The following is a 24,104-nucleotide window of genomic DNA, read 5'->3' as shown; positions in this document are numbered from 1 at the left end:
GTTCCTCTTGTCATGACATTAGATGAGAAATTATGCGGAAAAAGATTTTAAAAAGTATACATTTTGAGCTTGTTTGTAACAGATGCTAAAAAGCTTACATGCTACACGGGCAGGGAACACGCGCACAAGCTCTGTTATTATTATAAGGTGGTAATTATCCCGTAAAAACTAGTTAAGACAGTATGATTATCAACTAGATTAGCTAGTGTGTCTTTGGACGTATCTGTTTGAGTTATTAATACTTCAGTTATAAAAATAAAATTAAATAAAGAAAACATTCAAATAGAACTGACTATAATGGATTCCTTCAGAAAGAAGTTTTTCAGTTTCTTTTTAAAACATTTTTTTACTTGGACGAGTCGAAATGTCTGATCAGAGACTTTTTTCTGAACCTAAACTCCAACACAACAAATCCTGGAACCAACTGTCTGTAATAAATCTGATCCTTTGTGTGTGTGTTTTACGTGTATGTGTGTGTTTTACGTGTGTGTGTGTGTGTGTGTGTGTGTGTGTGTGTGTGTGTGTGTGTGTGTCATCCAACACCAGGGCAGGACAAAGTGGTGCTTGTGGTGTTGGTGGTTTACAGAAGCAGCAGGTGTGAAGGCAGACACTTCTGCTGTCAGTCTGGACATGCAGGTTTATGAAGTGCTCGCAGCTTCTGGGTGTTCTACTGTTTTTCCTCAGTGTACAATTCTACGGTTGTGAATCACACAATGCAACATCATCGTGAATATAAACTGACATTTCTTACTCACTTTTTTCTTTACCAATAACTCATCTAGAAAGTCTTACATAGAAACAGAATATGTTCATTTTTTTTTTTTTAATAAAAATGTCCATTAATTGTATTAACATGACTTTTATTCCTTTCCTTATTAAATACAATTATAATTTATTATATAATAATAATAATTTATGCCCATTGTGAAGTTTGAATGCTACCCAGTGATAATTCTTTGCAGGAGCCAAGGTCTTAAGTAAGCTAGTTTCAACACCATATGTACTATTTTGTAGCTTTGTAAGTAAGTAAGTAAGTAAGTAATCAGTAGACTCCATCAAGTACTAAGAGAGAGGAAGATGGTTCCAAAGCCTAGGAGCAACAATCTGGAAGGATTTCTCTCCTCTGGTCCTGAACCGTGTTCAGGAACCATCAGTAGATTCTTATCCACAGACCTCAGAGCCCGAGCTGGGGTGTAAGGCTGGATCAGATCAGTGATGTAAGGAGGAGTCTGACCATGAATAGATCTGAAAGTAAGAACCAGAATTTTAAAGTTGATCCTGAAAGAAACTGGAAGCCAGTGAAGAGTTTTAAGGATCGGAGAAATGTAAGTTCTTCTACTAGAGCGAGTCAGAATTCTCGCTGCAGAGTTCTGAATCAACTGCAGGCGAGACAGATCCTTCTTGTTAAGACATGAAAACAAACTGTTACAATAGTCCAGACGAGAAGAAACAAACGCATGGATTACAAGTTCCAGATCATGTTCCGACAACATTTTCCTAAGTAACATTATGTATGGTATTTTATCAGAGACCGATCATCCTAGATGCAAGACTTGATCAAAACCTTTATCTTTTTTAACCCTGATTTTTTTCTCTTGAGCTTCAACTATCATTTTTGGATAAATGATATAATTATTGTGATAATTTCCTTACAGTAACTTCAATAAATGATGCGCAGGGATGCTACCCCTCAGACACTATAGACTTGTTGATTTTTTTTCATTTAGTTTATGTATTTCTTTACTGTAACATGAAGGAAATGTGACCTTCAACACTAAACCTGCTAGCTTAGCTACATGCTAGCTGAAGTCATTTGTACGTTTAACAAACATGACCGCTGTGCACTGGTGTATTTGAGTAGATCCTCTATTTGTATAAACAAAAATGTGGGGCCCGGGGCCAAATCTGTCCAATCAAATCACTTTATGTGGACCGCGAGCGGTAAATCCTGAGCCAATACGTTCAGTGATGTTTACGCCGACATAGCTGCCTTTGAAGATGCAAGTGTTTAAGATAAGCTAAGTAACAGAGATGGTTGCATTAAGAGGGGCCACATTTTATACAGCATGTCAGGGACCGTCAAGCAAAAATGAAGAAGCAAAAAGTGTAGACTACGAAGTAATAATTTAATATGCATTTTCTTATTTTAATCTGATATAAAAGGTCTTTTTCCAAAATATTTTTTCAATATTGACTTCATTCTTTTTGAGGTGAATTAATACTAACAAAAATGACAAAAACGAAGATAAAATGAAACCCTGTAGTCATATTTATAGACTAGTAATGGATATTAGAAATAAATACAAGATAAAATAGTTCGTTTCTACATGATCTTTGACCTCATGAGGGCCACAGAAATAAAGTCGAAGGGCCGCTTCTTGCCCAGGTTTTTGTTATGACCTTGATTCATATTTTAAAACATAAATTATATGAATTTTTGGGGATAAAACAGGTGAAAAATGAATCTACCACATCAGATATCATCCTCTAACTCAGTGACTATTGTTTCAGCCTCGTAGACGTAGAGGGCTCCATGTTCCTCATCTTGAAGTCCAGACTAGGTGATTACAGGGAGGGGTCAGAAAGGTCACGGAGGGTCATGTCAAGAGTGCAGGTCCCAGCGACCCCAGGGAGGGTCCGCACAACTAAAGACCTGGTCTCTCTTCCTCCTCGGATGGGTCGACCCCTGGGGAGTCGGCAGCCCCTCCTGTCACTCAGTCACAGAAACGAGAGAGGAGGAAGACACCGGGGGTCCTCGGCCCGTGGAGGGGCCACCGATGACGTCAGCTGATCACTGACAGTTACTCTGAGCTGTCAGACGTTTGTCGCCATTGAAGAGTTTAGTCAACATCGATAGCTCTTTTCATTCTCAAGATATGAGCATTTAAACACAACTATTGATCTATTATGAGACGTTTTGTTATTGGATCTAAGTTTGATTTTTTATTAGTATTTAATAATAGATGTTGTGCAGAAATCCTGACATATCTATGGATGAAATGGTAATTCTTGCATAAATTATTCATCCTCTAGATCAGTTGTCTTTCATCTTTTTTGCACTGCAGGCCAATTTGATAATAAGCATATTCATGGACCTTCAGATAAAAACATCCAAAATTAAATGACTGGTAAAAGAAAAGTGCATGAAAAATACATCAATAATCAGCAGGAGCTCCAGACGGGTTTCACTGCAACACATAGTTTGTTTTTCACTTATTATCAATAATTTATTCTGGAAACTTGACTTAAAAAATCCCATCTTGACTTGTCAACAGTAACAAGATATTATAACTTCAGTGAAAATTAGATTTTTTTCCAAAATAAAAAACCCTTGAGAGAGTAAAAAAATAAAATAAAATAGTACTACTATACAACCTAAAATAACGCACAAATTAAGCTCAGTTTATACATAATAATTAAGATTATTACAGTAAATTCCCACTCTTTTATTACATATCATTGACCTGCAGGTGATAAAATAAATTATTCTTCTTGAATGGCTGAACAGACAAACAACCAAAACGTTCTAAAACGTTAAACAAAAACGTTTCTCATTCAAACTTGAGCCGCCGGGAAACAGTTGTTCCCTTCGGTCTAAATTTATCTTGAACCAGGAGAACACAACTGTCTCCAGTTCTATGTTCCTGCCTGAGTTTGAAACTTCTCGACGCCGCAGTGAAGGAGTCGATCCTCGGCCTGACGGACCGGAGCCGCCCGGACCTGCAGCCAGGAGCCTCTCCTCGGACTATAGTGGCCCTGAAGGCCCTGAGATCAGCGGCTGTACTGGTAGGACTGAAACGATGTCACGCTGAAAATATGTACTATTTTATTGTAATTTTTTTTTGTTACAATGGCAACGTTATATCTTTTGTTAAATATCGTAAATAAATCGTCATCTTGTACTAATTTGTATTGTTTCTTTTTTTCCTCGATTTGAAAAGTAGTTAAATCCAGAATCATTCTGATCCGTCTTTGTTTTCTGAATCCACTTTTCTCTCTTTTTTACGACTTATACATATCAAAATGTAATGTAGTTTAATTTAGGACTGAGAGAATGTTTTTAAGAAACGATCATTGATTATTGCTTCAAAATCAATAGTTTTGTGATGGAAAATTGATTTTTTGTGAACTTTTCATTCATATTTCCTCTTAATTATTGCATGCGTGGCAAAAAAAACAAGTATATTCAAGTATTTGTCACTAAAATGTAAGTAGTATTTGCTTTGGGCATACTATGATATATATATACTTCAAAATAGTAAACTTATGTAAACTCATCCTCAAGTATACTTCATGAAATGTACTTCTCTACTGTTTTTATTGTGGGCAAGAAGTAAACAGTACAAAGGATTATGGGAGTGGGTGATGGGTAGCTAAAAAAAATTTAATATTTTAAATTTTTTGGGGTATTGTAAGAAACACACATTTAACTGTTGGGAACAAACACATTTGTCTTCGGGCCTTCTGGTCACCTTGACCCTAAGATAACGCAAGGGAGAACACAAACACATTTGTTTTCATTTACACAAGGGATACCACAAACACTTTTTTTTTCCGGGCCTTTGGGTCACCCTGACCCAAGATAACACAAGGAATACCACAACCACATTTGTTTCCGGGCCTTCGGGTCACCTTGACCCTAAGATAACACAAGGGATACCACAAACACATTTGTTTTCGGGCCTTCGGGTCACCTTGACCCTAAGATAACACAAGGAATACCACAAACGCATTTGTTTTCGGGTCTTCGGGTCACCTTGACCCTGAGATAACACAAGGGATACCACAAACACATTTGTTTTCGCGCCTTAGGGTCATCTTGACCCTAAGATAACACAAGGGATACCTCAAACGCATTTATTTTCGGGCCTTCGGGTCACCTTGACCCTAAGATAACACAAGGGATACCACAAACACAGTTGTTTTCGGGCCTTCGGGTCACCTTGACCCTAAGATAACACAAGGGATACCTCAAGCACATTTGTTTTCGGGCCTTCGGGTCACCTTGACCCTAAGATAATACAAGGGATACCACAAACTCATTTGTTTCCGGGCCTTCTGGTCACCTTGACCCTATGATAACACAAGGGATACCACAAACATATTTGTTTTCGGGTCTTCGGGTCACCTTGACCCTAAGATAACACAAGGGATACCACAAACACATTTGTAGGGTCGCGAAGAAAAGGACAGGCCACAGAATAAGAGCTACAATTTCAGAAATAAAAACACTTTGAAGTATACTTTGATTCACCAAATTAAGTCCTAGAAGTACATACCTAGTACATTGGTAGTATAGAGGATAGTGTACTTTCAGTTACCTATACAATCAGAGTGTATACCTAGAAGACTTGTACTATAGAGATGAGTAAACTTGAAAGTATGTCAACTTAAAATGAGTCTGAAGAAGTATTAAATTAGTATAATTTTAGTACACTACAAGAACATATACCTGATTCTACTTCTCTATATGTATATTTATACCTAAGTATACTTGATAAAATGAACTTCAAGTATACTTTTTGATAAGATAGGTTGAATATCCAAATATTAAATAAGTAAATAGTGAAAGAAATGTTTTAAAAACTGATCTTCGGTCAATAAAACGGTTTATTCATCAAGATTAAAAAAGCTTTTTACTGCCAAATGTATTTCTGAATCCCAGTGAGGTCAAAAGGTCAGAAGACTTGGACTCTTGGGGGTAGAAAAGGGGGCTCAGTACTGACGCTTGATTTGTGGATCCATTTTGAAAGAGAATTTATGATCAGAACTCTATCCAGGAGACAGAGACGCTTCAGTCTGTAACAGCGTTCTTGTTTTACCGAAGCCTCGCATTCCTTCCAAAACACCCATCAGCAGGATTTATGTCTCGATCCGTCTTCTTGTCAGAGCAGGTGTCTCCATGTCTCTGGAGGAGGCCTGGACCTGGACCTCTTCATTTGGACGGACGTCGAGCGGGGTGAGGACGGGTGAGGATACCAGGATGACCCCCCCCGTCCCTGAGCACTGGACTTGAGCCGGTCAGGGTGTACGTTTCCAGCGCCTGAGTTCCGGAAAATCGTTGAGATTAATGTCGTGGCAGAGGTTGGTTCCTGCTGATGCTGTTTCCAGATGACGGTGACGGCGGCTCAGCGTTGGCTCTCAACGCCGCCTCTGGTTTATGAGTCGTGGTTAATCGTTTCAGGGCCGGAGCCAGTCAGCAGCAGTTTGGGACGCCTTGTTATCAGAGGGAAGAAGCCTTAACACTTGTTTTATCTCAGGGTCAAGGTGACCCGAAGGCCCAAAAACCAATGTGTTTGCGGTATCCCTTGTGTTATCTCAGGGTGAAGGTGACCCAAAGGCCAAAAAACAAATATGTCCGTGGTATTCCTTGTGTTATATAGGGTCAAGGTGACCCGAAGGCTCAAAAACAAATATGTCCGTGGTATTCCTTGTGTTATATAGGGTCAAGGTGACCCGAAGGCCCGAAAACAAATGTGTTTGTGGTATCCCTTGTGTTATCTTAGGGTCAAGGTGACACGAAGGCCCGAAAACAAATGTGTTTGTGGTATCCCTTGTGTTATCTTAGGGTCAAGGTGACCCGAAGGCCCCCCCCAAAAAATGTGTTTGTGGTATCCCTTGTGTTATGTCAGTGTAAAGGTGACCCGAAGGCCCCCCCAAAAAATCTGTTTGTGGTATCTTTTGTGTTATGTCAGTGTAAAGGTGACCCGAAGGCTCAAAAACAAATATGTCCGTGGTATTCCTTGTGTTATATAGGGTCAAGGTGACCCGAAGGCCCGAAAACAAATGTGTTTGTGGTATCCCTTGTGTTATCTCAGGATCTAGATGACCCGAAGGCCTGAATCAAACGTGTTTGTGGCATCCCTTGTGATAACTCAGGCTCAAGGTGACCCGAAGGCCCAAAAAAACAAATGTGTTTGTGGTATCCCTTGTGTTATCTCAGGGTGAAGGTGACCCAAAGGCCAAAAAACAAATGTGTTTGTGGTATCCCTTGTATTATCTCAGGCTCAAGGTGACCCGAAGGCCCAACAAAACAAACGTGTCTGTGGTATCCCTTGTGTAATCTCAAGGTCAAGTTGACCCAGTCGCCCGAAAACAAATGTGTTTCTGGTAACCCTTGTGTTTTCTCTGGGTCAAGGTGACCCAGTCGCCCGAAAACAAATGTGTTTGTGGTAACCCTTGTGTTTTCTCTGGGTCAAGGTGACCCAAAGGCCCAAAGAAAAAAGTGTTCAGGGTATCCCTTGTGTTGTCTCAGGGTGAAGGTGACCCAAAGGCCAAAAAACAAATGTGTTTGTGGTTGCCATTGTGTTTTCTCTGGGTCAAGGTTCATTCTGACCCAGGGACAACACAAGGGATACCACAAACACATTTGTTTTAACACCTTTGGGGTCACATTGATCCAGACACAACATAAGGGATACCACAAACACATTTGTTCTTGGGACTTCAAGTCACCTTGACCCTTAGATAACACTAGGGTTAAGAGTATTTTTTGTGAATATGTGTAAAAAACACACAAATCGAAAAACCCACAAAATGTTGCGACAACTTTCCCACAGTAGCATCATCTTTTTGGGGTTTTAGAATTCGCCCCAGTTTCGTTGTGTTCAGCACTCGACCACTGTGTCCTCCTGCCATCTCAGTCGTACGATGTTGCCTCATCTGCGCTATTTCCTGGTAACGAGCTAACAACATGGCGTCGAAAACTAGCAAAGCAACGGTCGCTAACATCATGATTTACATACATTTGGTCATTGATTTCTTAAACTACACATTTTAACTGGAAATAAATAAACAAGTTTTGTTTCCCTTCTAATCTTGACTAAAGAAAATCGCGATAATGATAATGATATGACATGTTCTTTAGCCATCTTTGCTGTGTTGATGTTAGCATAATAACCCTTTAGCCCAAGGAGGTGTAAAGAGCAAACATACAGTAGAAAAACTTAAAAAACAAAGCGAAAAGTAGAAAAGAAAAAAAGACATCAGGATCTATAAACGTAAATATGCCAATGAGATATAAAGATATTAGAAAAATATAGACTCTGATGTACATAAAACATTTCTAAATGTGATTAAAATTTTTACACAAATTGTTTTGTATTAATGAAAAAGGACGAAAAAAGCGAGAGAAAATGTCTGAATCAAATAACTGATGAAAGTTGTGTTTATGCTAAATAAAATAAGAAATAGAAAATACAATTGTTAGCTGTCAGAAATGTTTCTACATGCTCTCAGAGCTTATTAGGGCCGTGCATGTGTTGTCAAAGGGCCACACGTGGCCCACTTATTTGGTGTAACAGTCGTGGATTTTTAACCTTTTATGATGAATTATATTTATTATCTCCCAGAAATAACAAGCATGTTTGCCTGTTCGACTCACTTTCTGAAGTTAGGGTATCACATGTAGTCAGTAAGTAAGTAAGTCATTTTTATTTGTATAGCGCTTTTCCAGACCAGGGTCACAAAGCGCTTAAACAATCAAAACAATATTCAATAAAGTATATATTTTAAAGATCAAGATAAAACTGATAACACAACAGGAGTTCCAGAAAATCAAGGAAAAGCCTGAACAAATAGAAACGTCTTAAGATGTTTCTTGAAGGAGTCAGTAGATCATCAAACACACAGAGAGAGAGAAGATCGTTCCAAAGCTTAGGAGCAACAATCTGGAAGGATTTCTCTCCTCTGGTCCTGAACCGTGTTCAGGAACCATCAGTAGATTCTGATCCACAGACCTCAGAGCCCGAGCTGGGGTGTAAGGCTGGATCAGATCAGTGATGTAAGGAGGAGTCTGACCATGAATAGCTCTGAAAGTAACAACCAGAATTTTAAAGTTGATCCTGAAAGAAACTGGAAGCCAGTGAAGAGTTTTAAGGATCGGAGAAATGTGAGTTCTCCTACTAGAGCGAGTCAGAATTCTCGCTGCAGAGTTCTGAATCAACTGCAGGCGAGACAGATCCTTCTTGTTAAGACATGAAAATAAACTGTTACAATAGTCCAGACGAGAAGAAACAAACGCATGGATTACAAGCTGACAGGTCTCATTATATTAAACTGTAATTGTTAATGTTTATTTTGGTTTCTTGTGAACATATCTTACATAATAAAGTGTTTTTCACCCTTAAAAAAAACGTTGTATGTCTTTTTATTTCTTGCTGTATTGTTACATATTGATGAGAAAGTGAATTTGAAATGTTGAATAAATATAATACAAATAATCAATTTCTCTTTTGTTTCAAACATCAGTTCATATTTTCGTATATTATTATTATATATATTATTATTATTATAAAAGTAAACATACAAACATCGTTGAAACTTGTGTGTAACAAGAAACATCCGGGTTTTTTCTCCTTCATTTCCTGCTAATAAAAGAACTGTCAAACATTTTTCCAGCGTTAATCCTTTGAGGTAGTTTTCAATGTCGACTCAAACACTCCAAGCATCCGGAGAGTAGCGGCGACCGCGTGTCACGTGTTTTCACTTCAGCTCTGCGAAACACGAGGGGTCTCAGTGAGACGTCTGCTCTACAGCGCCCCCCAGCGGCTACACACCTCACTGGTCACATCGACTAGAACGGATTACCCTGAAAAATGTTGTGAAAAATTATTTCATGTTTAATATGGTTTGTTTGCTGGATTAAACAACTCATTTGCATATTTCAAATAAAAGAATATCATTGAATAATTTTAATATTAATAATATAGTAAAAACAATTGTTATTTTCAACATATTGGTGATAGTCTAAAATAATTGAATATAAGAAATAATGTAATATTTCAAGGTTGTTTAAACAGACATAACAATAATAATAATTGTGTTTAAATAGCACTTATCATTTATACAGTATTCACAAGGTACTTAAATAAACTAATAAACTTAACAAACAAAAAAGGCAGAAATAAAACATGATTAATTTTATTAAATGACACGGTACGTAAAAATATTATAGCAGCAACAATATGTTAAAATTTAGATTGATAAATTCAGTTAAAAAGCAAAAGATTTTTTTTCTTTATGTTGTGACATAAATAAAAATCCCCATTTTTATTAAGTTGTTTTTTTTATTTTCACCTTAAATCCAGTCACGTGCTATTCTGTGAGTAAATACAAATATAAACATTAGCAAAAGTGCAATAAAATGACAAAAGTTTTTATTGTTGTTTTTTTATGTTGTAACATAAATAAAAAAAATAAATAAATAAAAATTATTATAGTTAAGTTGTTTTTGGGTTAATTCTGTGTCATTTGTTATTATTTGTTTCTATGGTAGATTCAGGGGTGCTGGTGCTGGTGGGGCGGGGCGGGGTGTTGGGGGGGGTCCGCACTGGTAATCGTACACTAATTACCGTGAAGTCGTAAAACCCCTCCTGCTGCCCCACGATTGGTCAGACCTCCTCAGTGCCCGGACCCCCTCTTGACCCTCCATGTATAAGAGGAGCAGGTCAGCTGTCGAGGGTCCAGAACAGTGAGTGACAGGACCCTACATTCCCTCCTCCTTCAGCCGCACGAGTCGCTGCTCCAGGTCCTTCCTTGACTCCAAACTTCTGGATTTGTCTTCCCCGCCCCGGTTTTCTCGGACTCGATCATGGAGTTGTCGGATATCTCTTTCCCCATCCCGGCGGCCGACGACTTCTACGACGACCCGTGCTTCAACACCAGCGACATGCACTTCTTCGAGGACCTGGACCCCCGGCTGGTCCATGTGGGCCTGCTGAAGCCGGACGAATCGTCCTCGTCGGCCTCCTCCCCGTCCTCGTCCTCCTCCTCGCCGTCCTCGCTGCTGCACCTCCACCATCACCGGCGCCACGGCGACGGCGAGGACGACGAGCACGTCCGGGCCCCCAGCGGGCACCACCAGGCCGGGCGCTGCCTCCTGTGGGCCTGCAAGGCCTGCAAGAGGAAGACCACCAACGCGGACCGCCGGAAGGCGGCGACCCTGCGCGAGAGGAGACGCCTCAGCAAGGTCAACGACGCCTTCGAGACCCTGAAGAGATGCACCAGCGCCAACCCCAACCAGAGGCTGCCCAAGGTGGAGATCCTGCGCAACGCCATCAGCTACATCGAGTCCCTGCAGGCGCTGCTGCGGGGGGGCGGGCAGGACGACGGGTTCTACCCGGTGATGGAGCACTACAGCGGGGACTCGGACGCCTCCAGCCCGAGGTCCAACTGCTCCGACGGCATGGTGAGTTGAGGGTCCTGACAGCTGTCAGTGAGGGTCGGAGGTCGGAGGCACTTGATCCTAAACATAGCTTTTTTTTTACACTTTTAATTTAGTTTTCTCTTCAGGAGTTCTCCACTGAATGATATCAGACGTTTATATAAGTCAAAAAAGTACTTTTTAACACTTTTGGCGACATTTAAAAAGGGTTTAATTCAAGTATTTGCTAACATATTTTTGGATGTTTATGATTTTTTGTGTCTTTTGATTAACTTTTTAGACTTTTAAAACTTTTTTTAATAGTTTGAAAACAATAAACACAAGCAAAGCTAATTTTTACTTATTAAAGTAGTACTTGTAACATTTTAACTATTTGTTAAAATGGATTTAATCTGACGTTTAGGTTTTTTGTATTATATATATACTTTCTTTTCATGGTCATGATTCTTAGTGTCGTTTCCTTCATTGTTTTCCACTAAACTGTTTCTCTGCTTATACTTTAAATTATATTTAAAAAAAAAAAAGATTAATTTAAAGCAAATAAAGACAAACATAGCAACACTTATGTATTAATAATAATTCATACTATTTCAAACACTATTCCACAACATTATTAACTATTAAAAAACGTCAATTTAAAATCATTCAGCAACAGATATAAGTCAGTAATTATACATTTCATTTTAACACTATATTTCTTCAAGGTGATCAAAAGGATATAAATTAAATCTTATTTTATATGTTTGCTTTTTTTTTAAATCACATTTTTTTCTTTCAACAGACAGATTTCAACGGCCCATCGTGTCAGTCGAGCCGCAGAGGAAACTACGACAACGGTTCTTACTTCTCTGAGACGCAGAATGGTAAGAAAACCTCCAACAACAACCACAGATTCTCACTTTATCTAGTCATGAAAGAACTTTCATACTCGGGTAGGTCCTAAACTGAGCCAAATGAAGATAATAAAGCAGTAAAAGGTGTTTTTTGGGAAGGTTTTGTTTCCTTTAAATGTTAATTTATGTAATAAAAGTAAACAGTGGGTTTTATTTTAAATTAAGACGCATTATATTGGATTTTTATGTGAATTTAATGTTGAAAATATGTCTATTTAAGGATGTTTCAATCAATACATTGAAGAAACTATTGTTTTTATAAGGATTTAAGTGACTTATACTGATGAAAAACGATGAACAGAAATCATTTAGTGACATTTATAATTCTAACTTTAAGACTTGTCTTCCTCAGCGGGCGTCAAAGCCGAGCGGAGCTCAGTGGTGTCCAGCCTGGACTGTCTCTCCAGCATCGTGGAGCGAATCTCCACCGAGAACAACAGCCTGATGCCCAGCCTGGACACGTCCGACTCCCCGCCCTCGGATCTCCCCGCCCCGGGCCTGGTGGGCCCCGGGCCCATGGAGGTCCCGTCCCCGACCGCCCGCCAAGACCCCAACCTCATCTACCAAGTCCTATAGACTCACACACGCACAGGGCCTTCACTTCCTGAAGCTCAACGGTGCCCCCAGAAAAATTCTTAAAAATGTCTTGAGATGTTCGAAAAATGTAACCAAGTAGTTTGATTCCAAAAATGACCAGACGAGCTCGTCTAATCCCAGATCACCACAGTTTAAGAACCACTTAAGTCAGACCTTAACTCAACCAGAACAGCTGTTATTGTATATTTTAAATTATATTTCTGTCTTTACGCTCGGACGGAGGTCACGACCCTCCGTTTACATTCCTCCGCTCTCGTCCACCCTCGGCCCCAAATTCCTCCCGGAGAAGTCGACGCCACGATGAACCATTTATTCAAACAAAACGATGTATTTTGATGAATCTTAAACAAGTTAGCAACAATATTCCACCACATCAAGAATTCTTTCATTTGTTTTTTCTTTCACTGCAGCAGCAGAGGACCATCTTGTTTTTTGATTGTATATACACCGTGTAAATAAGATTTGTTCCAACTCAAAGTATTAATTATGTATTTAATGTTTCCGTCCATGTGCTTTTTGTTTGTTGTGAATTAAATGTTAAACTTTATATTTATACATCTAAACTGTGTGACAGTCGACTGACAAAATAAATGAACCTGATTATTTATACAAACTTGACTCTTCATCATACTTTGGTTTGTGTTTTTTTTACACACTACAGGTATACTGAAAGATTATTATGATAAATGACATATATAATGAAAAATGAACAGTAAAAACTGATAAAAGAACAGTCTTAAGAAGGTAGAGATAACTATTTAGGGATTTAATGACAATTATTTGAAACAAAAATAAATGTTTAATGCAGAAAAAAGGGAAATTGCATGATTTAAAATTTTTAATTTCATATTAGATTTTGGTATTCAATATGTCAGTTAACTACTTTTAACTACAGTACTATGTTAAGCAAAAACTTCAAATATAAAAAGCGTTATTGTAGTCATTTTATATTACATTAATAATTAAGTTAAAAGTTAAAAAAAAGATGGAAATGACAGACTTGTGAAGGTAAACACATATATTTCGTTTTTTTTAATACACTTGATAAAACAAAAAAAGTTCAATTAAAATAAAACGTGAAACTGTTGTTTTATTTTTAATGTATAATAGACATGACAGAGCATTTATTAATATCACTCAAATTGTTGTTTTTTCCATTTTAATGATGGGACTTGACAACTTTTAACAATCCTTTTTTTGGATGATGTAGTTTTTTTCACACTATATTAGACTCGAATAAGAAATATAAGTGTATAGATTTTTTTTTAATCATAAAACTTTTAAATGAGTTAATAATAATTGAACAGTAAAAAACTGATAAAAAGAACAGACTTTAGAAGGTAAACACATTTATTTAGGTATTGTATTAAATATATAAAAATATATAAATTAAAAAACTATTGTATTTTATAAAGATCAATTACATTTTTCATTATTTTTTTAGACATTAGTTTCCCCACTATATTGAACAACACTTTGAAAGTGTATGAAAAATGTGTATTGTAATATTTTAGTAAATTAACAGTAAAATAAAGGTTATTAAAAGTCATACATTTGTTTTTACTTTTAAATGAAATCGTCTAAAGATTGTCAAAACATTTATAAAATTGTTGGTTTTCACGCAACAATGAGAACAAACAAAAGAACCAACAGAAAATCGTTTCCATAGATTAATGTTCTACTAAAGCATCATCTTAAGACTTCAACTCATAAACACTTCTAGAAAATAATTCAAGGTCATGAAGCATTTCCGAGAAATCAATTGTTTTATGGTAAACTGCGCCCTCTGTTGATCAGACTGTGGCACTACATCGAGCTCGCACGCAACCTTTCGTTTTACTTTTATATTTGGAGTATTTTAATGACACACTTTCATCATGTCCGACATGTTGAGGCCTGTATAGGAAATTAACTCAGACCAAAACACGGATGTTGACATTTTAACTTGATTCTTGGTCAAAGAAAAAACATTTGTAAAGTGATACAATGTTTATTTTATTAAAGAATATTTGGGTGAACAAACAGTTACATGAGATTTTTTTTAAATTCTTACACACTTTTTTGTGAACTGCAGGTGATATTGTCACACCACAGCGTTAAACATTAACGCTTATATTTTACATACAAATAAGAGTCTCTGTAGATTTACAAACTTCAACAAAATGCAAAGTTTGTACTTTTTTTCAGTTCAACTTTAAGACACCATCGCAGCCCATAATTCCATAAACATCTGCAGTCTTTGAAATGAAACTGTTGTCAAAGTGCAAATGAAGAATTAAAAACTTCTCTATAGTGAGAAAAAACTTAAAACAGCAAAATCTGATGTTTCAATTACAAGATAAAACGCACAACAAATCAAACATGTTGTTTTTGTCAGATAAAATGTGAAAGAGTACAGTACAATTACAGCAGTTCATTAAGAACTATCAGAAAAAAAAGTGAATCCCAGAGTGCAAAGAAAGAAGACGCAGTTTTAACCACAGAACTACAGTTTTAGTCCAGATGATTAGATTTAAAAACACAAAACCTTCGTATTTACTTCATAGATATTGTTGATGAGATCCTACCAGCAGAAGCACTGCAGTACTACTTCCTGATTTAAAACACATCATAATGTTATTTTTAAACCTTCAGATGAAGTTCTCTCCATATTTGGTGATCAAACATCTTTTTCACAACAACACCGACGTAAAGTGCATCCTGGGTTTGGATGATTCTTACAAAAGGGATCTTTAAAGTGTCACGTGTGTCAGACTGGTACTAAGTGTGTTGTCGTGTCAAGGCCTGTGTGCGTATCCGGCCTCGTCCGCCAGGTTGAGGATGTAGCCGGCAATGTCCTCCTCGGTCGGCATGTCGGGCATTACCCATGATTCACTTGCAGAAGTCACCTGCAGGCGGCACATGGGACAGTTTCGGCTTTGACCGCTCCTGCAGGAGGACACGGGACACAACCAGGTATTATTGGGATAATATCTTGAATAATATACCTATTTTAATTCATGCTTTTAACTCTTGTACTAGTATTCATTGTTGTTTATACATTTGTTATTAGATTATTTATTATTGTGTTTATTTTACATCATTATTTTAATTTTATTGTCTTTATTATTATTTTTTATTTATTATTGTGTTTATTTGCCTTCATTGTTTTTATTTGATTGTCCTTATTATTATTTTATTTGTTATTGTGTTTAAATTACATCCTTATTTTTATTTTATTGTCTTTAGAACTATTATTTTATTTATTATTGTGCTTAAATGACATCCTTCATTTTATTTTAGTCTCATTATTATTATTTTATTTATTTTTGTGTTTATATTTGACGTCATTATTTTTATTTTATTTATTTTTGTGTTTATATTTGACGTCATTATTTTTATTATTTTATGTATTATTGTGTTTATATGACATGATTATTTTATTGTCATTACTATTATTATTTTATTTATTATTGTGTTAATTAATGTCATTTTTTTATTTGATTGTCATCATTACTATTATTTAATTATTATTGTTTTTATATGACATAATTATTTGTATTTTATTGTCATTAGTATTATCATTATATTTATTATTGTGTTTATATGACACCATTATTTTATATGTTTATTGAATGTCCTAATATAATTCATGATTAATAATTTTCTTCTTGAACTGTTGAAATAACTAAAATGTGTAAAGACTTAGGGAATGTCAATCAATCAATCATCAATCATTCAATAGTAAAATGGAAGATGAAAACACGACTCTACCGATTCACCCCCATAATTCAAATGTTAAAATCTTCCTCTCATGGTGACGTTTTGAAGTAATTACTTTATAAAACTCTCCCATGTCTGAAATCTGGGCGAACAAGAGGTTACGAGACTGGAGTCAATGAGGTGATAATGGTTTCACTCCTCCTCCAGCCAGTGTGATCACACCCTCTTCTTTTTTTTTTACAAAAACTCCCTTGGAGGTGGAGACTTCCTGGACTGATAAAGTGTGGTGACAAACCTCAATGTTTGACCAATCACAGCAGAGTGGGTGTGGTTATGGTAAACAAGATTTTATCTCCAGGAAAACAAAGTGTTTTCAGTGGGAGGTTCTAAATTTCAAATGTAAATATTTCAATGAAAAGAGAGTTTTGTTCAAACAGACACTGATGATACGATAGAGTCCAACATCTATTTAAGACACACTTAAATAGATCTCTTTGCGCTTTTAAATCTTTTTAAATCTTTTAAATCTCTTTGCGCTTGATGGATCTACTGACTCCTTTAAGAAACACCTTAAGACGTTTCTATTTGTTCAGGCTTTTCCTTGAATTTCTCGAACTCCTGTGTTGTTCTCAGTATTATCTTGATCTTTAAAGTATGTACTTTTTTGAGTATTGTTTTGATTGTTTAAGCGCTTTGTGACCCTGGTCTGGAAAAGCGCTATATAAATAAATATTACTTACTTACTTACTACTTAAATCAACACATCAGTTGAGCTTTAATAAACCTGCATCAACTCAATCCTATGATAATTGTCATCGTAGCAAATGTACGTTAGAATAACTCGAGTCAACTCACCATTTATCGATGCACTTCTGGCAGAAACTGTGGGAGCAGGGCAGAATGAGATCTGCTTTTCCATCCATGCATATGCAGCATTCCTCCTCATCCGTCAGCTCTTTCACTCTGAACCAAAGACGAAGATGGAACAAGAGCAATGAGAGGATATCCAAGTTTTCAAATGCTACGAGAGAAACTCACCGGCCCATCCACATGCTGGCCTGACAGGAGTCGGTCGTGGGCATCTGAGAGGACGTTCCTTCGGTCGCTGCCTGCGCCGACAAGACCTCGGCGGCCTGAGTGGTGATGTCGCGGTAGAGCTGGATGAACTGGTACAAGTTCATGATCCGCGAGGCTTCCAAGCTCCCGCTCTCCTTGTTGATCTGGCAGGAATCACAGAGATAAATATTCACATGTTGAATTTAACATTTTTAAATATTTAAACTTTGTTTATTGAAAGGTTGTCTTTTTTAATAATTTGTTTATTGAAAAAATGAATTTGTTTTATTGAATCTATAATATAGAAAGCTTTATTTTCTTTGTATTCATCAATAATTGAATGAATACATAAGAGCTACTTGATCAAACTTTCAGCCAATCATACGACGCGGAGACGATCATGTGACTGTTCGATCAAGCTTAGTATTCCTTAGGTATTGACTGGTGACACTATTATACCAACACTTTTAAAAAGGGTAAAAAGGAATACAAATGAAAAAAAAAATATTTTGGGATTAATGGGAATAAGAATATGAAACTATGTACATTTTTACATTCCATTTTTTTCAAACTAAAGTATTAGGGGAAAAATAAAAAATCAATTTAAAACAAATGAATTCAATGAATAAAAAAGTGAGTAATTTAATCATCAAACAAACATTTCAATAAAAACTAATAATAAGCATCAACATTAAAAATGTTACATCCGTTTAAATGTAAATATAATGGGAGGCAGCACCAAAGACAAACAAACACTAATCCAATGCTTTTGATCTGCTCTATGACAATGTTTGCAAAACTGATTAATACATCAATTAGAGTGCTGTCAATCAATTAAAAAAAAAAAATATATATATATATATATATATATATTCGAGTCATGCTCTCTGAAAAATAACAATGATTCTTCATTTTTAAATAATGTATTAATAAATGTGTTATAAAACATTTTATTATTATGCATTAACCTTGAGAAACTGTGTCTAAAGAAAATATAGATGATTTAAGTGAGCCTACCTTGGTACAGACCACTCTTACTGCCATCTTCCAAAAGGCTGTGGCATCAGATCCTGGCTTCACCTCGAACAGCAGGTGCTTCTGCTGCCCTGCCGATAGTTTGGCCGTCCTTAGGTGGAAGAAGAAATGAAGAAGAAATCAAACCCTAACTATAGGTATGCATGCATTTGCCGCTTCCTGGATATCGGCAGTGGTTTCAAATTTGATCCCGGAATCTGAACAGCTGTCGGAGCATTGTACTCCCCGGTCATAAACATTTTTGGATTGATCATGTACACACGACACAGTGATGACAACATTTCCCAAGTTTTCACTTGACAAAACTTGAGTTAAATATTCATTGGAATCACTATAATAATGTACTTCATACATTTATCTGCACGTCTGACAAATATCTTTTAAATGGATTGAGTTTTTGGACCCGCCGACCGTTTTCCGTCCCTTCCAACACATGAATTCAATCAATTAAAAATACACCTTAAATGTGCTTTATGTTTTCATTACTGTATATATAAACAACCTATGGTGTTCTTGTTCAATTTGGGCTATTCATTCGTTTTTTCTATGCATATTTTGAGAGTAAAATCTTCTAATTTAACATTAGATTATTCATTTTAAATGATACTAACCATTTTAAGTAATAAGCAAGTTATGACATTTTGAAAGTCGGGTGCAACAAAAAAGGTCACACCTAAAAATGCTGACTTAGTGTTAAGGAGGTTTACGAGAAATTAGTTCATTCTCGTAACGTTCTTAATCTTTATCACAGGACAATGATTTAATCCTTTAACATTTTTACACACACACACACACACACACACACACACACACACACACACACACACACACACACACACACACACACACACACACACACACACACACACACACACACACACACACACACACACACACACACACACACACACACAAACACAAACACAAACACAAACTATATTAATGTTGCTCCAGTCGTTTGTGCTTCACTTACACATCGTTCAGTTCAGCGACCCTGGCCAGGAACTCCTCGTAGGTCACGTACCCGCTGTCTCGCACCAGACCCACATGTTTGACCAGTTTCTCAGGGAGACGGGACACGGCGTGACCCGCAATCTGCTGACCCATGTCGGGGCTGATGTTGTCTCAACAGCCCTTTAACACGACAGCTTACACGTCTGAAAAACAAACAAAATAAACTAGAAGGTGTCCCAGAAATGTATTTATAAATGCTGCAAAGATACATATTTATGGTTTGTGTATATTAATGAGTGCCAAAGGTGCGGATATTTCAAATACATTCTCGGTGCAAGTTTCAGTTTCAACCTAATATTTTCTTTTATTATCAGCGACAAGTGAAGTTTTCAGGAGCAACATGCTAACAGTACGACAGAACTAGCCAGGAAACAGGCAGATACGGTTAAACTAAAGAATGCTTCGTCTTATAAGGTTGATAAATATGTCCTGCACAACTGGAGTTGAACGTCTTACCAAAAATCCCGATGGAAACGCAAATTTCAGCGTTTAAACGCCAGTGTCGCATCGTTTTGGACTTTCTGTTTACGTTGACGCTGTCGCTGGTTAATGGCGTCGTCACTGGGCGGGGTTGTTATTCGGGTTGTGCAAGCCGATTCGCTGCTCAGGCTGTCAGTTATTAAATATCAACCAATGAGAATGGAGGAGCAAGTTTCGCAATAATATTTGTTATTTTTTTAATTAATCAATTTATTTTAAAGAAAGAAAAATAAGAAGTTTTGCTTTTTGTGGTGTTGTAGACGTAGAAAATAAAACTAATTAAGTAAACAATAAATAACATAAATCGTAAACTAAATTGGGCTTAAAAAAAAAGGTGAAGGTTCTACCTTAATTTAACTATTTAATTATATTATTGATCATGAATTGAAAAAATAATAAAACACAAAACAAATGCAATGAATAAAATAACATAAACTAAGAGCAAATTAACTTCAAGAAATACAGCGAACAATTAAACAACATTAAAATGATACATTTGTTGACACTATTGCAGTCGTTTAACCTACCTTGTTTGTCCACCAGATGGTAAAGTAAGATCTGTGCAATAACAAATGTTATTGTTTAAAATTATAGCGAAAGTTATTCTTACCCAGCGTGGCTACGAGTAAATACAGAAATGGTTCATTAACTTATATATTAACAACTGTTTTTTGTTTTTTTTTATTTAAAAAAAACATTTAACATTTTATGGTTTTATATTTTAATATGTTTATTTTTCTTTAGTGGATTCAAATGAAAATTCGTATTTGTAGAAGGTAGAATTTCCTCTTGTGTGTTATCTTGTGTCTCTAGTGCAACACTGCAGAAAACTGACCAGAAACTTCAACTGAGAAAAATCCCTAAACTTGGGAAAATGATGTCACAACACGATCTGGAGCTTGTAATTCATGCGTTTGTGTCTTCTTGTCTGGACTATTGTTTATTTTCGTGTCTAAACAAGAAGGAGCTGTATCGCCTGCAGTTAACACAAAACTCTGCAGTGTGAAGTCTGTCTCGCTCTAGTAGAAGAACTTACATTTACCCGATCTTTAAATCTCTTCACTGGCTTCCAGTGTCTTTCAGGATCAACTTTAAAATTCTGGTTCTTACTTTCAGATCTATTCATGGTCAGGCTCCTCCTTACATCACTGATCTGATCCAGCCTTACACCCCAGCTCGGGCTCTGAGGTCTGTGGATCAGAATCTACTGATGGTTCCGGACCAGAGGAGAGAAATCCTTCCAGACTGTTGCTCCTAAGCTTTGGAACGATCTTCCTCTCTCTCTGTGTTTGATGATCTACTGACTCCTTCAAGAAACATCTTGAGACATTCTGATTTGTGCTTTTCCCTGATTTTCTGAGACTCCTGTGTTTGTCTTATGTATCTTGATCTTTTAAGAATATTTTTAAAAATCTATTGTTTTGATTGTTAAAGCACTTTGTGACCCTGGTCTAGAAGGGGCTTTACAATGAACTATTACTTATTTACTTAATTACTTATTGATCTGAAATAATAACAGCAGGTGTTGATATGTGTATTTTTAATTTTTTTTCAATTCTTTATGATTGCTTTGTGTGGCCGTAAACTAAAAGGTATATTAAGGTATAAGGTAAGATATTTTTAACTTTTTATTTCTTAATTCAGTGAATAGAAATAGCCATTTGAATGTAAAATTTATTTTGACCACTAGAGAGCAGTAGACATCAGGTAAATAAATAAAATATTGTTGTTTGACTCGCATTTTCCAGTTTGTCACGTAAAATACAAAAGTTTTGTTTTTACAACACTGGAAATAAAGTCTCGGCCCATTCAACATAGGAAATGAAGACTCTGTTATAGACGGTACATTCTTTTATTATAACACATTTGAAAAATTCACAGGTGGCCCACTGAGCCAATAGAGACTTCAATAAAGTCTCCAACAGCACTTACACAGCAAATGCATTCATCAAAAAAAATGCAAATATTTGTATTGAAAAATATCTTCTGCTACTTCGTGAGTTGACTGACAGGCTGTGTGGTCCATAAACTAATAGTTCTGATGATCAGCCACTCTAGCTGACTGGCGGTGGTCATGATCCGCACGCACTCGATGTCGAAGCCAATCTTGTGGTCCACGTTGTTCACCACGATCTTCCCGCACTTGAATTCCCCCACCGTGATGTAAGAGCCGCACTGTCGCCCCTGTTTGGTCTCCACCGACTTCTGCCCCACTTCCAGAACTCCATGGTGGAGGATGTCGTTCTGACGGTCCTCGGTACCCGTGACGATTGTAATCCTACGGATCTTGCTGGGTTTGTTGAAGACGATGACGAAGAAGTCTCCAATCGAAGGAGGTTTCCCCCAGAAGTACTCGTCCGTGATGCTGCTGTAGGCCTTGCTCACCTCATAGTTCTCAAAAACCTTAATGTTGGTGTAAAGTCTAGCGGGAGGGTTGTCAGGAAGGTCTACAGAGTCCTCCTCAAAGTCATCGTCTTTCAGTTTGTTCTCGGCTCCTTTGTAGGACGAGTAGTAGCCCATGTGCTGGAACAGTGAGGGCTTGAAGCGGATCACGTCCTTCTGGGCCAGCAGACCCCTGAAATGAATGAGCAGCCAATCACATGGCATCTCCTGGTAGAACATGAGCAGGAAGTGGGCCAGGCGGGGCAGGTCTTTGGAGTGGTAGAGCTTCCCAATGTAGCCCAGCTTGGAGAACTCCAGCATGACCCAGTAGGAACCTTCCCGAGAGGTGATCACCTTCTTCAGCGACGTCAGAAAGTTCCTGGAGCAGCGAACGTCGTCCTCCAACATCATGTAGTAGTGAGACAGGTTGGTGCAGAAGTTGAGGAGGAAGGCGTAGTCCACGTTCTGTTTGGAGCGGAACCGAACCCTGTCGTCCGGGTCGTTGTAATTCCTCTTCAGTCCATCCAGCGATGGGTAGAACTCCTCCGGAGCCTGGATCACCAGGAGACGTCCGGCGATGATGTGGTGGCCGAACTTCCGGGTGATTTCATGAACCAGGTTCTCACACCAGACCAGATCAAAGTCCGCCAAGTGGACCACGACCATGATCTCATTCAGCTCTTCATAGCTGGACTGATCGAAGATAGACTTGATGGTCTCCAGAAGGTAGTTCCCTCGACGCCTCTTCACTGACGACAGTCCGATGGTGAGGAACTCTGTGGACACAAAACAATAACTGATGATCATTTAGGAACATAGACGTAGTGAGGAAATGACAATAAAGCGATATTTAATTGCAGCATTTGTTTTTCAAATAATGTTATGTATTTTTAAATCATAGTGATGGTTTATATTATTTTAATAATGTTTGTGTAAAATAAAGTAATTTGATTTTTTTTGTTATTCACAGTTAACATGCAAATATCTGACAAAAAATTGTGACGGTTGAGTGAAGATGTGTCAATCACTCTGACATTCCCTCCTTTGAGTACGATAAACGTTCATTTTATTTAATGGCTCCAACTGAAGAACTAGAACTACAAGAAGAGAGGAAGAAGAGTGACAAGTCAAGGCAAAGAGGTCTGATTGTGTTTCTGACAGATAAATAACTGGTTCAATCAACATATAAAAACACCACAACATTCTTTCCCCTCCTTTTATGTCAACTTTTTTACATTGGAGACAAAGAAACATGGCTTTCATGTTTGGTTTTAGCTCTGTAAAAAAATCCAGTTATGACATTTTTCACTAATGTTAATGAATACTCACTTTTTCGAGGCAGAGGAGTCCCTGCGAGGTATCGATAGGTTACGTTGATGGTCCCGGAGGAGTTAGAAAGATCTCTGAACGTGTGGATGTATCTGTCCGAGTTTGCAGGATGCATCAGTGACTCTCCCAGCTGTCGTTTCTCCGCCTCCTAAGACCATCATAACAGGACACGTTTAAAGCAACGCTTGGATTAACAATTCATAAATGATCTTATTGTGCAGCAAATTATATTTCTATATTCATCATGCAGTTTTATTGCTTTATTCTGCTGTCACGTGTCATTTTATTCGTCACAGGCAACTCAACAAAAAGCTGATTATTATGACAATATTCTCATAAACATTGATATTTAATTGTGGTTATTATCTATTACTCCTAAATAAGTGAAACTATAATAACAGGAATGCCACATGTGTGTATTTATAAACGTGAGCATGATATAACTCAACATG

The 24,104-nt window shown here is 37.3% G+C and overlaps 3 protein-coding genes across 3 annotated transcripts in view; 1 reads left to right on the top strand and 2 right to left on the bottom strand.

Annotated features, from left to right (window-relative positions):
• Positions 1–10,499: 10,499 nt before the first annotated feature.
• Positions 10,500–13,231, top strand: LOC148074022 (myoblast determination protein 1 homolog). The gene is made up of 3 exons (XM_087796957.1): positions 10,500–11,188; positions 11,946–12,027; positions 12,410–13,231. The coding sequence occupies exons 1-3, from the start codon at positions 10,592–10,594 to the stop codon at positions 12,631–12,633; spliced, it is 903 nt and encodes a 300-aa protein (XP_087653083.1). The 5' UTR covers positions 10,500–10,591; the 3' UTR covers positions 12,634–13,231.
• A 1,393-nt stretch (positions 13,232–14,624) lies between these two features.
• rnf141 (ring finger protein 141) lies at positions 14,625–20,002 on the bottom strand. Its single transcript, XM_087796958.1, has 6 exons — positions 19,918–20,002; positions 19,421–19,604; positions 18,430–18,538; positions 17,395–17,576; positions 17,212–17,319; positions 14,625–15,582 (listed from the first exon to the last, which is right to left on the bottom strand). The coding sequence occupies exons 2-6, from the start codon at positions 19,552–19,554 to the stop codon at positions 15,432–15,434; spliced, it is 684 nt and encodes a 227-aa protein (XP_087653084.1). The 5' UTR covers positions 19,555–19,604; positions 19,918–20,002; the 3' UTR covers positions 14,625–15,431.
• A 1,842-nt stretch (positions 20,003–21,844) lies between these two features.
• The window catches only part of LOC148074020 (alpha-1,3-mannosyl-glycoprotein 4-beta-N-acetylglucosaminyltransferase C-like), a 44,508-nt gene continuing 42,248 nt past the window's right edge, over positions 21,845–24,104 (bottom strand). The window contains exons 4-5 of the mRNA XM_087797359.1: positions 23,653–23,800; positions 21,845–23,099 (exon numbers count right to left, since the gene is read on the bottom strand). Coding sequence (XP_087653485.1) covers positions 21,931–23,099; positions 23,653–23,800 — 1,317 coding nt within the window. The 3' untranslated portion in view covers positions 21,845–21,930. The remainder of the gene's footprint in view (positions 23,100–23,652; positions 23,801–24,104) is intronic.

This window comes from Callionymus lyra, chromosome 8 (assembly GCF_982586985.1).
Source record: "Callionymus lyra chromosome 8, fCalLyr1.hap1.1, whole genome shotgun sequence".
Taxonomy (NCBI): Eukaryota; Metazoa; Chordata; class Actinopteri; order Syngnathiformes; family Callionymidae; genus Callionymus; species Callionymus lyra.
Note: the sequence above shows the minus strand (reverse complement) of the source record. Positions and strands in the feature narration are given on the sequence as shown.